Source organism: Equus caballus, chromosome 5 (assembly GCF_041296265.1).
Source record: "Equus caballus isolate H_3958 breed thoroughbred chromosome 5, TB-T2T, whole genome shotgun sequence".
Classification (NCBI taxonomy): domain Eukaryota; kingdom Metazoa; phylum Chordata; class Mammalia; order Perissodactyla; family Equidae; genus Equus; species Equus caballus.
The window spans coordinates 37,596,264-37,610,778 of record NC_091688.1 but is presented as its reverse complement, the minus strand read 5'-3'; the positions used below and the strand labels follow the sequence as shown (position 1 = coordinate 37,610,778).

The following is a 14,515-nucleotide window of genomic DNA, read 5'->3' as shown; positions in this document are numbered from 1 at the left end:
TTTTTGAGAACTATAAACCTGGAGGAAGAAGAGGAGAAGGAGAGTAATCCTTTAGTGACAGATACTTTGCTATCCCCCTTAATCTTTACCACAACTTGAGAAGCACATAATACTATGCCTTCCTACATTAGAGAATATTAAGACTCCACAGTGTCAAACAACTCATCAAGGCCACATAGTTATAAGATAAATGGGGCAGAAACGTTTATGAGATGTGGGTGTACTGTTGAAAAATGATCGAATTATAAATTCTTAAGAGGAAACCCAGTCTTCCCAATCATTTTCCGAATGGCCAGCTGTACATCTTTGTTCCTGAGGCTGTATACCATAGGGTTCAACAGTGGGGTGATGATGGTATAGGTCACTGTCACCAGCCTGTCTTTGCCTGATGTATATCTGGCCGAGGGTCGCAGGTAGACAAAGGAAGCACAGCCATAATGGACAATGACCACAATGAGATGAGAGGCACAGGTGGAGAAAGCTTTTCGCTTACCTTCAGCTGATGGGATCTTCAAGATGGTACGGAGAATAAAGCCATAAGATATGCAGATAAAGATCAAGGGCACAATGAGTACCAAGACCCCACAGATGAAGATGATCAGTTCATTGATGTAGGTTTCAGCACAGGCAAGACGGATGACCGGTGAAATATCACAAAAGTAGTGATTGATCTTGTTAGAGTCACAGAAGGGGAGGCTAAAGACTAAACTTGTTCCCACCAGAGAAATTAGGAAGCCACTAACAATACAAATTGCTACCAGTTGTCCGCATACCTTCCAGCTCATAAGGATGGGATAATACAAAGGCTGGCAGATGGCAGCATAACGATCATAACCCATCACTCCCAGGAGCAGGCAATTGGTGACAGCAAAACCAAGGAAGAAAAACATCTGAGTGGCACAACTCATGAAGGAGAGTGTCCTGAGTATAGAGAGCAGATTGATAAGCATCTTGGGCAGGATGACAATTGTGTAGAAGATCTCAGAGGTAGAGAGGACACATAGAAAGAAGTACATGGGTGTGTGGAGGCTGTGATCCAGGCGGATGACTGAGATAATGGTGATGTTTCCACTCAGGATGATCAAGTAGAGGCAGAGAAAGACCACAAAGAGGACAAGCTGAAATTCTCCAAAGCTGGAGAAACCTAGCAGTAAGAACTCAGTAACACAGGAGGAATTGGCCATGGAGAGCTGATCCCGTGGAATAAAGCCAATATGATCAGGTGCAGAAGCCTTTGGAGCTGAGAAGTCAGGGAGACTTACCCTCATAAAGTAGCTAGCACCAGTCTGATATGAATGATAAATAACTGGTATGGGAAAGAAAAAAAGCGCTGAAAATTAGCCAGAATTATCCTAAACTAACATGCACTCACAGTGCTATTTTTCTGCCAAAGAATTTAGCAACTAATTTGAAGACAAGTGTTCACATGAAGTGTACAGATATTTGCTCAAATAAAGCCTATCCTTCAGGCCCTCTCCTTGGAGGCTTATGTCGTCTCCACTTAATTTTTTGGTAACCTAACCCTCCAAAAAACCTTTATGTATTTTAATTATGATTTTAAGTAGTCATAGTTTTATCCATATTGTTGATATGCATATTCTATAAGCAATAGCACCAAAGTCTGAAGATCCATCTCCCACCTGGTTTTAATACATTCCTCATCTGGGGAAACATCCCTTGATCTGTCTTTGCGTTACTTACCCTTAAAGAACACAGTTCCCTTTCATTACTAATCATGTGCCCCATTTCCATGCAGTCATTCATTAACATGAACTTGGTTTAGAACCACTGCTACCATCTTAGAACTAGTTTTATGATTCCTTTCCAAACTCTTATAAGGACATGTGGCCTGATTTCCCCTTACAGAAAAGGCATGGCTAGAATAATTCAGTTTTACTTCAGCATTCACTGGTTGCCCATTTGGTTATATGTCTGTGAAATACCAATAATATAAAACACTTGGAGACCCCAGAGACTGTTGTTCCCAGGATCTCTCCCTGAATTCCTAAGCAGGGGGGCCCAGATACTTTTTCTAAGGCCTCTGACACACTTATTATTACTAGTACTAGATTATATATATTTTAATCCAACCATTCTTATCCTCTCCCACCTCCTGCCCAAATCTGTTCCTTCACCTGGATTTGGTATTTCAATAAAAAGTTTCAAAATCTTCTTAGTCTTCCAAGCTGTAAATTTCAATGACATGTTTAAATACATGATTTTTTTCATCTTCCACATCCAATCTATTTTTGATCTGCAATACATCTAGGATTCATTCTTTCCTTTCTGCAAGAAATTAGTTCTTGGCTGCACTATTACAAGAGCACTATAAACCGACTCTTTGGATTCTCTCTCTTCGCACTCTAAGCCATCCCTCACAATAGCAGCAGAGGTTGCTTTCTATAAGACAAATATAGAAGCAAAACTATTAACAACACTGAATAACTAATTAATTATGTGTAAAATTAAAATAACTATATTCTAGTTCTTTCGTACTTTTCTGTTGATTTGTAAACTGACCTGGTACACAGAGGGCCAGGAGAGATCAAAGAAAGAGACACATCGCTCCAGATTAGTAGACAGCAGTTTTAATAAGCAAAGGAAGTCAGATATCAGGTTTGTCTTGGGTGGCCACAAGATGAGTAGATCACCACACCTGCCCACCGAAATCTTAAAAGTTTATGTAAAGACCTTAACAGGATTCAGTTACATATGTTGTCCAGGTGGTCTCAACAACATCTTACTCTCTCAAGGCTGTGTACTTGGTACAACTGCCACTGTGGGAACCATGGACAGAACTTACATTTCAAGCACAGGGGAGGAGATGGGGAGCCTTCAATTGCCCAGGTCCAGCTCTCAGGTCACTGGCAGTCACATCCTCTTGATGACCTCCTCCAACATATTCACAACTGTACTTTTCCACCCATAACTGCCATTATATATTCTTTCACATGCACTTTAGCATTGAGAAATTTTGAACAATGATGTCATTTTTCATGCTACCTCTAGTCCATGCTTTATATTTGTTGTTGCTTTTCTTCTTATTCTAATTATGTAAACTTCTTTGAATTCTCAGTTTTGAAAAAATATACTCATTGAATCCTTTCCACAACTTCTTAATTGTGCATTATCAATTTCTCTGGGTTTCCTGAGCAATCACTAGAATTCTTACTTCCTTTATTGCTAGCATTATAAATTTGCCTGACTCCAAAAATTGTAACTCACTAGAGACCAGAAACTGCATCTCAATACACTCAGTTGTATGTAATATATACCAAGTGATTGAAATCTTGTTGAGAAATTAAATTAACAATGATCTCAGTTTCTCTTCTAAATTATTTCAAAACTCCCAGGTAGATGGCATTTGATTCCTGGGATTTCCCAAACTTGTGCCCTTAATATTAGTCTAGCATTCAGTATTAACCTTCTGCTTCAATATTTTGCAATGAAAAATCTCTCTGACATCAGTTTCCAAATGCAGAGACATAAGATTCATTACAAATTTCTGCTGTCTCATTTTCATTTTTGATTATCAAGTGGCTTCCAATATTTCTTTAGCTAAACCAAACTTATTTTAAAAACACTTCACTGTTGGTTGAAGGTCTTTGCAAATAAGAAAATTTCTATTATTGTTTGCTCTTTTGCTCAGACAAAGGTTTAGCAAATTTTTTAATGGGACTACAATCAAGAGCTTGAACTCCTATTTTGATATCTTTGGTTGCCTTATCTCTAAACTTTATAAAGAGATACACACCAGTCATTTGACTGGAACAAAGGCCCCACTAGCATCCTTCCTGAGATACCATCTTGATATTTCCAATTTCCTGGTCTCCTTTCTTTCTTTATTTGCTCTTTTATAGGATCATTTCCAGAAAAAATAGCAACTAGTTGTCCAAGGGAAATTGAAGTTGCTGAAAGGAAAGAAAAGCCACATAGTCAATGACTACTCCATGACTACCTCACCTGAGCCACCCCACAATGTGCCATCTACTTTTCAAGTTCATCCTTGGAATATATGTGGGAACTGAAGTTTTAAAATAAAATTCGCTATGGAAAACTTTGATCTCACTTAACCCAGTCTAGGATCCTGCATAAAATATTTGGTAAATGGGAGATGGTGTCCTGAGCTTGGAAATAAGAAAAGCTTTGGAAAAGTGAAAAAAAGGAAAAACAGAAAAGGAAAAATTGGGAAATTAAATTGTATTCTGAACAAATGAAAAGACTGAATTGATTTTTAATTATCCTACTCAATAACTCTTCATCTCCTACAGGGTAAAGCCAATTTCCTTAAGCTGGTCAATAAGACAGCTAATTTTCACCCCCATCTATGCTTACAACTCATCCTCCAAATCTTCATCATACAGGAATTGCACTGGCATCCTTACAGTTTCCTATATACGACTTTGTGTTTCAAGATTCTATGCTTGAGAGAGAAAGAAAGGGAGGGAGAGAGATATCAGCCTCCAATATCTCACTTTCTTTAGTGGTCCACTCATTCTTTACATTTTTTAAAGTCACCAATTAAACTTTCTTTAATCTCTCTAGGGAGAGTTTTCTGTTCCTAGTATATTTAAAGCTTAGTACATTCAAATCTTATTTCACGTGTCTTTATCAAAATAGTCTATGTTATATCAAAATTACTTTTCCTTTTTGTCTCTCCAATATACTTGAGAGCCTAAATGATAAAGACCATACCTCATTCCCTCTGTATCATAAAAACTTAGCCCAATACTTCAATAACTGAGATATAAGCATTTGATGAAATAATAAGTGAAATGGTCCATTAATGAGTTAATAATGATTCAAATTAGTTCATTTTATAGCATCTTGGTCCCCTTTGCACCAGTCTGTGCCTTCTGAGAAGAAACACTTTCCATGTTTCCTGTACATTCCATGATCTCTATAAATTTTGATTTTTTTCTTTCAAAGACTGTATCCTGTACCCTCCCTATGAAATACTGTATCTTCCCTACGATAAAAAAGAAAATGTTTATCCTGTGGCCTTGCTTTCTTTTTGGCCTTGGTTTCCATCTTTGTCTTACATTTTTCACTATGCAGCTGTCCTTTCTGTCATTGGATCACATTTCTCATTTTCTACTGTGAAAAACTAGGGGTAAAGAGATCACTGGATCATGGGAAAACCCAACAATTTTCAAATTTGAAATACAAATAATTGATTGTCACTGCTCTTAACAATAAGGAAATCAAAGTTCTAAAGTTAAAAATTGCATTCCTTCAAATTGAAGTTTTAGTGAAGTGTAGGTGTCTTTGCTCTCAGACAATTCCTAGAAACTTCTATGAAGGTTTCTAAGTGAAATTCGCCAAAATTGTCTCCCTTGTCATAATGCCCCAGGGTTCTTCTATTTTCCACAAAATCTCTGGACCAGTATAAGAAAATTATTACTCCATAGAAAAATATCACCTGTGCCTTTCTCCATGGGCAGGTTAGTCATTGCCTCAATGAGTATCACTAATAGTCTTTCGTTTTTACATTAGCCAAGGCCTCAATGCCTTGGTTGGTAATTGAGATCTCTATCTCCATAGGGAGCTAATTACAACATTGTGTCCAATACTCGTCCATAATTTCCCTAATTAGCAGGTAGAATCTTGGTAAGGTGCTATGAGAATTAGTTGGCCAAAGAGAAGGCCCTGTCTAATACCCCATGGGGATTAGCTGGTTTCCTCTTAGAAATTCTCTAGGTACTCAAAGAGATGGAAGTTTTCTGGGCTCCATTTGTTAAAACAGACATTAATGGAACTACCTCCTTTGAGTTTACCTACGTAATGACTCAAAATTTTTATTCTCAGGTTTGAGAAAAAGATCCATTTCACATTTTCACTTGTAAAGCCAGGAAATGAGAAGACAGATAGAAAGAATAGAGGGCATAATATCAGAATGGAAGAGGCAAAATAAATCTTCAGATACAGGGAAACATATGAGTTCCTGGAATATAATGTAAGCATGATAAACACTTACTCAATAAAAAATAAAGAAAATTTGATTTATGAAGAAAAATGTGATAGTGACCTGGTATATATTTTGGCCAAGACATCTCCTTTAGTCGAACTTCCTCCTAATTTCAGGTTGCATATTCATTTCCTCCATCAGTGAGTTTGACACTTGGACTGGAAATGGGGCAAATGCTAGATACCTATGGATGTCTCTATGGTGGGCTCATATGGACTGCTCTTGTATGAGTTATGTCAGAGATGTTACAAGGATGGGATAGTAGGATAAAAGCTAAGTTATTAAGTAAAAACTTGATGAACAGGACTTGGTGATTTCTCTCTCCTTCAGTTGTGTCAGAGATTAAGACCATGGCTAGACCTTTAGCAAATACTTTGCTAAGAAGATTCATCCACAGGCATTATCTTCCTCTAGATGTGCAGAAGATTAAATATAGCCACACATTATTTACACTTCTCACTTAGAAAGGTGATGTATATGCTTCTTTCCCTTGAATCTAGGTAGGCTGAGTGACTACTTTGACTGACAAATTGTAGCAAAAGTGATACTGTATCAGTTTATAAACCCTGGAATCTAAAGTCTATAATTTTTTACTTCCTGCCTCTTTAAAAATCCTCTTTTTTGGTGTGTATGAGGAAGATTAGCCCTGAGCTAACATCTGCTGCTGATCCTCTCCTTCCTGCTGAGGAAGATTAGCCTTAAACCACAATCTGTGTCCGTCTTCCTCCACTCTACAGGTGGGACACCTGTCACAGTATGGCTCAACAAGTGGTGTGAAAGTCTGCACCTAGGATCAAAATCTGCAAACCCTGGGGCACCAAAGCCAGTGCACAAACCCAGCCACTACGCCACACGGCCAGCCCCTGATCATCCATTTTTATACCCTAGCCCCAAGTGTTGAGAAAGCCAATGCAATCCTTAGAGAATCCATTTAGTGAGAAACCAAGGCTCCTAGCAAACAGCTGCAGATAAACACACAGCCAAAAGTTAACATGAACTAACCAGGTACTTAAGTGGGCAATCTTGGAAATGGATCCCTCAACCCTACTTGAGCCACCCAAGCTGACCTCACAAAGTGCTGATGCCAGCTGTCCCCATGGATCCCTGACAAAATTATAGATTTGAGTGCAAAATAAGTAATTGCTATTTTACCAACTAAGGTTATGGGTAGTTTTCTATGCAATAATAAATAACTACAACAGAATTTGGTATCTTAAGTTACAGTGCTATTGTAATTAAAACTTAAAACAAGTGTCATTGATTCTGGAATTGGTGGTAGAAGAATTTGTAAAAGCTTAAGCATTCTATTTTTGAAAGATGGAAGAGTCAGGAGGAAAGACTTGGTAAGCATTTGAAGGACAGAGAGAAAAATCTTATCATAGTTTGGTAAAAAGAGGATACTTATGGTGCTTTTGGGAAATTTGGCATATTATGGGCTGGAAAACAGAAAAAGCAGTTTGTGAAATCATGGGACTTTCCAGTGAAATTTCTAGCAAGATTATAGAATGTGCAAATCAATGATAAAATATGAGAAGAAAGATAGGAACAAAAGAAGGTGATGTTAACGTTTTTGATAAGAATTTAGAAGAAATATAAAAAATCCAGAAGTTTTTGGATTTGAAAATAAAATTGTTTCTCGTCTCTTCCCCAATCTTCCCCAACAAGATTCTCAAAGTAAGGAAGGGCTTCAGCAAGAAGATTAAATCTAGGATACTATCAGGGAACCATTGCTTCAATTTTGGTTAGAACTCAGAAATATTTTAGTCTATACCAAGTAAGGTTTCTAAGTATCCTAATGGAATAAATCCTCTAAGTTAAACAACAGCTCTTCTTAAGAGTCTTAAGAGAATTGTCATACAGCAGCCTCACAGATAGCCTATAATAAAGAAATAAATATTGGTGTGACTTTTGCCTAATAGAGTTAATTTTATAAATTGATACTCTAGAAACTCACAAAGTTTTTTAAAGAAATTATATCAACATGTCCTAAAGGGGACAGAGAAAAAAATGAAAAAAGTTTAAGTCCTCCAATATTCTTACATCCAGGAATCAGATCGAGAAAACTATTCATCTAGAAATACAGGCTATGTCTTATAGATAAGGAAGAATTATCAGATAGTGGGAAAAAGACGACTCGGTTAGAGCAAAAAGCAATGGAGAATCATTCCCGGGAAATAGGATTGCATTCTGATGAAAGGACTGGCAACATGAGCCAAGCTGGATTTCAGAATTTTTATGCACCAGTGACTGCTATGTGCCTCATTTCCCCCTTTTTCAAAAGGGAGTATCTAATGTAGTTCTCCTTTGTTTATCTCACCATTGTATTTTGGATATATCAGGAGCAGATAATCTGCATCTTTAGTTCACAGAACTTCAAATTGAAATAAACTACACCATATGTACATAGACTTGATTTAGATCACAAGATCCTGGACCTTGAGCCAGAGCCAGCCAGATGTTGCAATTGGATGAGATTTTGTGGGTTCCTTGGGGAGGATTAAAATATGCATTGCAAGTGATAAGAATGTAAACAATTTATGATCAGAGGAAAGATTATACAAAACTAAAGATAACCACCAGTACTTTGAGCATCTTCCCAATGAGATATATGTGCTTTATTTCCCTCTCCCTTGAATTTTGGTGGTCCCATTATGACTGCTTTGACCAATAAAACACACTATAATGATGCTATACCTTAAAAGCCTAACAGTCTCCACTTCCTGGATCTTAGAACATTTACCCTTTGGACCCAATTACCATGCTATGAGAAACTTCAAGGAACTCCATGGAGAGGGCCACATGGAGAAGAATTGAGGCTCCCAGTTTGTAGTCATAGCTCAGTTCCTGACCATCAGCCAACACCATCCTGTCAGCCATATGAGTGAGCCATCTTGGAAGTGGGTCCTTCTACCTTAGTCAAGCTGCCCAGCTGACATTGTAGGGAGCAGGGACAACTCATCATAAGCCCTCCGCAAACTGGAAATTAATGAGCAGAATAAATAATTATTGTTTTAAATCATTAAATTTTGGGGGACATGAATATTGCTATCCTTTCACGTGTGCTTTCAGGTGTTCTATTTAGCTATGTAGAACAGTCATTTATTCAAATGAAGTTGAGACATTTATGAGTCATCTAATGCATGCTTCATACTTTATCAGGGATCTAGATAATAATGGGAGGGGCCAATACTTGGGCATGACAAAATATTTCCTGTCAGATTGCTTATAGTCTGGCAGAGTAGATAAAGTATGGACATAAATACCTGAAAAAGTCAGAACTCTGTAAAAGGCAAAAGTTTAGCCTAAACTGTTATGGTGTTTTGACGAATGCCAATTAGGAAATCCTTTATGAAATAGGTGAAAATGGAGGAATATTTTGATGATGAAAAGGTTATATATTGGACCAGAGGAGGTGATGGCCCTTTTGATTGAGATGTTATTTGGTTTCTAGGCCAGCACAGACCCCATCTCCATGAGGAACCCACCTTAGAAGTACTAAATGGAAGAATCTAATGTCCAATGTGTCTGAATTCAGGTTTATCTTTTACAACACTTTTATGTAACTATAACTGTAATTAAGAATGTAAGTCATATGTAAGAACAGCCAAGATGGCTATATTTTAATCACTAAAAATTATTCTTCTGTAGAAGTATTGTTGTTCTAATTCATAGTCTCATATATTGTATTATGCATATTTTTGTTAAAGATAATTTCAACTATTTTATGTTTCTGCTAATTAAAAAAGTCATTCATGAGGCACACACATGAAGAAGATGATCAGAAGTTAGGGCCATAAAATAAGATAAATAAAAGTTAAAAAATCACATTAGTGTCAGGTTGTTGTAGAAACCATTCTATGTACTTTGTTAGACACAAAACTCAGTCACTTTTTATTAAAGTTGATCAACGCATTAAGTACAAAGTGTGTTTCTGGAGCTTCCTGCTTATTTACTGCTGCTTCCTACAGTGCAGATTTAATTTTTCTAATGTCTACCATACTCTATATTCAGAAACCGTAAATTCTAGACTGCACAGTAGCTTCTCCTAATTGTTTAAAATGAATGTGACATCATAAATCAGCGCTACTCTATTTAATTGTAGGAGCATTTTAGGCAGAATATCATCTCTGTTTACTCCATGGTGAGTTTTTCTGAAATTCAGCATTGAAGGGGAAGTTATATCTATTAAGGAAATCTAGTAGGTAGCTGCAAGAATTCCCATTAATTTCTCCTACCATTATAACCAAATTACAAACCACCTAAAATCTATGAAGTTAGATAAAAGAAATTTCTCAAACTGGCAAAAAGGAGGATAATAACAAAATGTCAAAAGTTGAAAAGAAAGGATGAAATGGTAAAAATAGAGTGAAATGATTTAGATGAGAATGGCCATGAGCAAGGAACTTCATGAACTGGGTCTATTAATGGGTTTTAAATACTCTGAAACTCCTTAAATTGAAAGCAACTTTCCTTCTCCAATGAGCATGAGGATAATTTCATGTTTGGATATTGCTTTCAACAGATTGTCAAAGAAATGTCTGTTGCGAGATGTGGATTAGCATGATTAATGTGTTTAACTGTGGCTATACCACTGGTAAGGCCAACTATTTAATTCTTTTTACAAAAAGTAACTTTTTGAACTCAATATTTACCAGTAAACCCCATCAGAATACCTTATTTTAGAGGAAAAGAACAGGCAGCAGTGGCACATAATGTACAACAGGGATTTTTTCTATCTTACTTTCAATTGAGGCACGAAATCAGAGAGAGGAAAATGTGTCAACTGCTTTCAAAAAAATTAAAAAGTTCAGAGAAGAAGGGATGGAAATGCGTCCTTTGGAGGAAGCTATTGGAGTTCTTGGTATTTTATCTCCCTTCAAAAGGAGAACTACTTCAAGACTTCGATATGTATCCCCTGGAGTTGAAGATACAGAGTGGATTACTATTTGATTCTATGTGAGAAACCTGAATGAAGCAGTCTGTTGCTATTGATGTGAAGTACAAACAACAGAGAGAGAGATGTCTGCACTTAGTTTGACTGTGGGAAGAGTAAGGATGCACAAAATTTTCCTTTGGATCAGCTATGGGCTAGTTGAGAGAAAAACTCAATCTGGAATCACTGAAAATGGATTTACCTAAGAACCCCTAAAAAAGATGTGACTCAGAAGATTGGTGAACTCTCAGAATTAAGAGGCAAGTTGACAAGCTGTCAGCCAGAGGCAGCTTCAACCCTGTCACAAGAAAGGTAGTAAAAGCTCCAAGTAGGAAATGCTTCCAGAAACCCATGAAAGCTCAGCACATGAGAAGGACTCAGTGTCCAACATCTGCAAAGCCCTGAGAGCACCAGTGCCAGAGCAAGACAATAAAAGTCAAGTAAGAACATTCCTCCACCTGCTCCTTCTCTCTCCCCAATGTAATCTTCGAGGATCAGTCATGAAAGTTAGTAGTGAGAAAAGTGGTGGCTGACAGAGCTAATAAATAAGTGAACCTCCATTGTCCCCAGTGTAGAATTCATGAATTTAAGAATACTAACACCAGAGAAAGGGGAAAATTTTAGCATTAAAGGAGATTTGGACTTTTGATTATTACAGTGAACTGGCCATTTAGATTTGGGAACACCCTGAAATTCCATGCATCTCAGAAGCTGAAAAATAATACCCTACAGATTGGATTTAAAGGATTGTGAGGAGAAAAATATATTTTATGGCACACATCTTATAGAGAAATATTATTATTATTATTATTATTAATTTTTTAAAGATTGGCACCTGGGCTAACAACTGTTGCTAATACTTCTCTTTTTTTTAAGGATTGGCACCTGGGCTAACAACTGTTGCCAATCTTTTTTTTTTTCCTGTTTTTTCTCCCCAAACCCCCTCTGTACACAGTTGCATATCTTACTTGCTGGTCCTTCTAGTTGTGAGAAATATTATTTCAATGAATTGGTTATAGATAAAATATGCATGTGAAAAAGGGTTATTATTTGTTACAGTCTCCAAAATACAACCATATTTCAATTATTTAATTTTACAGATCCATTTTTCCCCCAAAATTTTCTGAAAGCAATGTGGACATCTTTGTTTCTGAAACTGTATACCATGGAGCATAATAATGGAGTGACAATGGTATACATCACTGTTACCAGCCTGTCCTTGATGGACACATAGCTTGCCTTTGGCCTCAGGTAGATGTAGGAAGCACAGCCATCATGAACAATAACAATGGTGAGGTGAGAGGCACAGGTGGAAAAAGCTGTCCGTTTGCCTTCACCAGAGAGAATCTTTAGGATCATCCTAAATGCAGACATAAGAAACATAGATAAACAAAAATGGGATGACAATTGCAAGAACCCCACAGATGAATAAGACAAATTCATAAACATCTGTATTGTTGCAAACCAGAAGAATGATTGGGGAGATGTCACAGAAGTAATGACTGAATTTGTCGACACCACAGAATGGGAAGCTAAATTCACTAATATAAGTGAGGCTGAGAAGCCGCCAATCCCACAGGTGTCTGCCAATTTTCCACACTGCTGTCAACTCATAAGGATGGGGTAATGCAGAGGATGACAGATGGCAGAATAGCGATCATAATTCATCACTCCCAATAGCAGGCAGTTGTTCATGGCAAAGCCAAGGAAGAAGAACATTTGAATGGCACAACAGATGAAGGAGATTGTCCTGGCCACAGAGAGGAGATTGATGAGCATCCTGGGTAGGATGGCAAAGGTGTAGAATGTCTCTGATGTTGAGGAAGAAGTACATTGGAATATGGAGGCTTTGATCCTGATGGATTACACTAATAATCGTGACATTATCACTGAGAACGACTAGATACAGAAAGAGAAAAACCACAAAGAGGGCAAGCTGAATTTCACCAAGGCTCAAAAAATCCAATAACAAGAATTCAGTAACCATGGTGAGGTTTTCTGCCAAGACTTGCAAAGAAGAGGGAAAAAGTAAAACGTATTCAGTACATGGATATAATAATCTGAGGTGTGCAGGCGTGTGTTCCTTTCTTCCGGTGCTGGGGAAGAATTTTGCCTATTACTTGCATTTTCCAGTTTCTGGCAGCCTCTCACATTCATTGATTCATGTTTCCCATCCTCTATCTTCAAAGCCAGCAAAGTTTCATCTCTTTCTCTGACTCTCTGGTTCTCTTTTTCACTTTTTAGAATCATATGATTACATCGGACATAAGGGGATAATGCAAGATAATCTCTCTATCTGAAGGTCAAAGGATTAGCAATCTTAATTCCATTTTGCAAACTTAATTCTCCTTTTTCACGTAACCTAACATGTTCATACGTTTGCAGGAATTAGGATGTGGACATCTCTGGGGGGTCCATTATTCTGCCCACTACAACGAGCAAGAAACAATCCAAAAATGAAATAAACAATTCTCCTTGCAATAGCAAATGTTTAGTTGTGTATTTATGATTAAATTTAACAAGAGAAGAGCAAGACACATACACAGAAAATTACCAAAAATTGTTGAAAACATTAAAAAAGATGTAAATAAAGGAAAAGACATCATCTTATGGGTTGCAAGACTCAATATTAGTAAGAGGCAATTCTGAGTAAATTGATCCACAAATTCAATGTAAATCCTATCAAATCCCAGCAGGCTTTCCTTGTTAAAACTGACAAGATAATCATAAAATTTATTTGGGAAGAAACGAGACTATATAAAATGACTGTGAAACAGAGGAGCGAAGATTGAGGATTTATACATTGTGATTTTGAAGCAATGTAAAGATACATTAATTAAGATAGCATGGTACTTGCATGTAGTTATACATGTAGATAAATGAATAGAATTCAGTCTAGAAGTAAACATTTCAAAAGGTATCATTATGAAAATGAAGAAGCACACCACAAAAAATTATATATATTTGCAAAACATCTATCTGATAAGGAATTTGTACTAAAAAAATATAAGTAACTATTATAATTAAGCAATAAGAGATACACACAGTTAAAATGAAAAAAAAAACACTTCAAATAGACATTTCAACAAAGTATATCAATGGCTAATAGGTGTATGAAAATATGCCCAACATTATTAGTCATTAGGGAAATGTGAATTAAAACCATAATGAGATGACTGCTCACATGCACTGCAATGGCTATAACTAAAAAGACTCTAAAGGATGCTGGTAAGTGTAGGGAGAGATTAAAATCCTTGAATATTGCTAGTGTAAATGTAAAATTATGCAGTCACTTTGGAAAACAGTTTGGCACATTTTTATAATGGTAATCATAAATTTACTTTATGACCCAGCAGTCTCATTCCTAGGAATCTACCAAAGAGAAGTCTGTTCACACAAAAAATTTATGTGAATATTCATGGTAGCATTACTCATAATAGCCAAAAAAGGAAAATATCCAAATGTCTATCAAATTCTAAATGAATAAACAAAAATTGGATCCTGTCTAGCAATAAAAATAAATGAACTACAAGTACATACCACAATATAAATTATGTGCAAAGATGTTACGCTAAATAAAAGTAACCAAGTGCAAAAGTGTACACTGTGAATTC

The 14,515-nt window shown here is 36.7% G+C and overlaps 1 protein-coding gene and 1 pseudogene across 1 annotated transcript; both read right to left on the bottom strand.

The window, feature by feature from the left end:
• Positions 1 to 242: 242 nt before the first annotated feature.
• OR10R3 (olfactory receptor family 10 subfamily R member 3) lies at positions 243 to 1,184 on the bottom strand. Its single transcript, XM_001489855.3, has one exon. It carries the CDS (start codon positions 1,182 to 1,184, stop codon positions 243 to 245), a length of 942 nt encoding a protein of 313 aa, XP_001489905.2.
• OR10R20P (olfactory receptor family 10 subfamily R member 20, pseudogene) lies at positions 11,982 to 12,888 on the bottom strand (annotated as a pseudogene).

Excerpts from the sequence above, each read along its gene's own strand:
- OR10R3 (XM_001489855.3), bottom strand. The coding sequence starts at position 1,184 with ATGGCCAATTCCTCCTGTGTTACTGAGTTCTTACTGCTAGGTTTCTCC.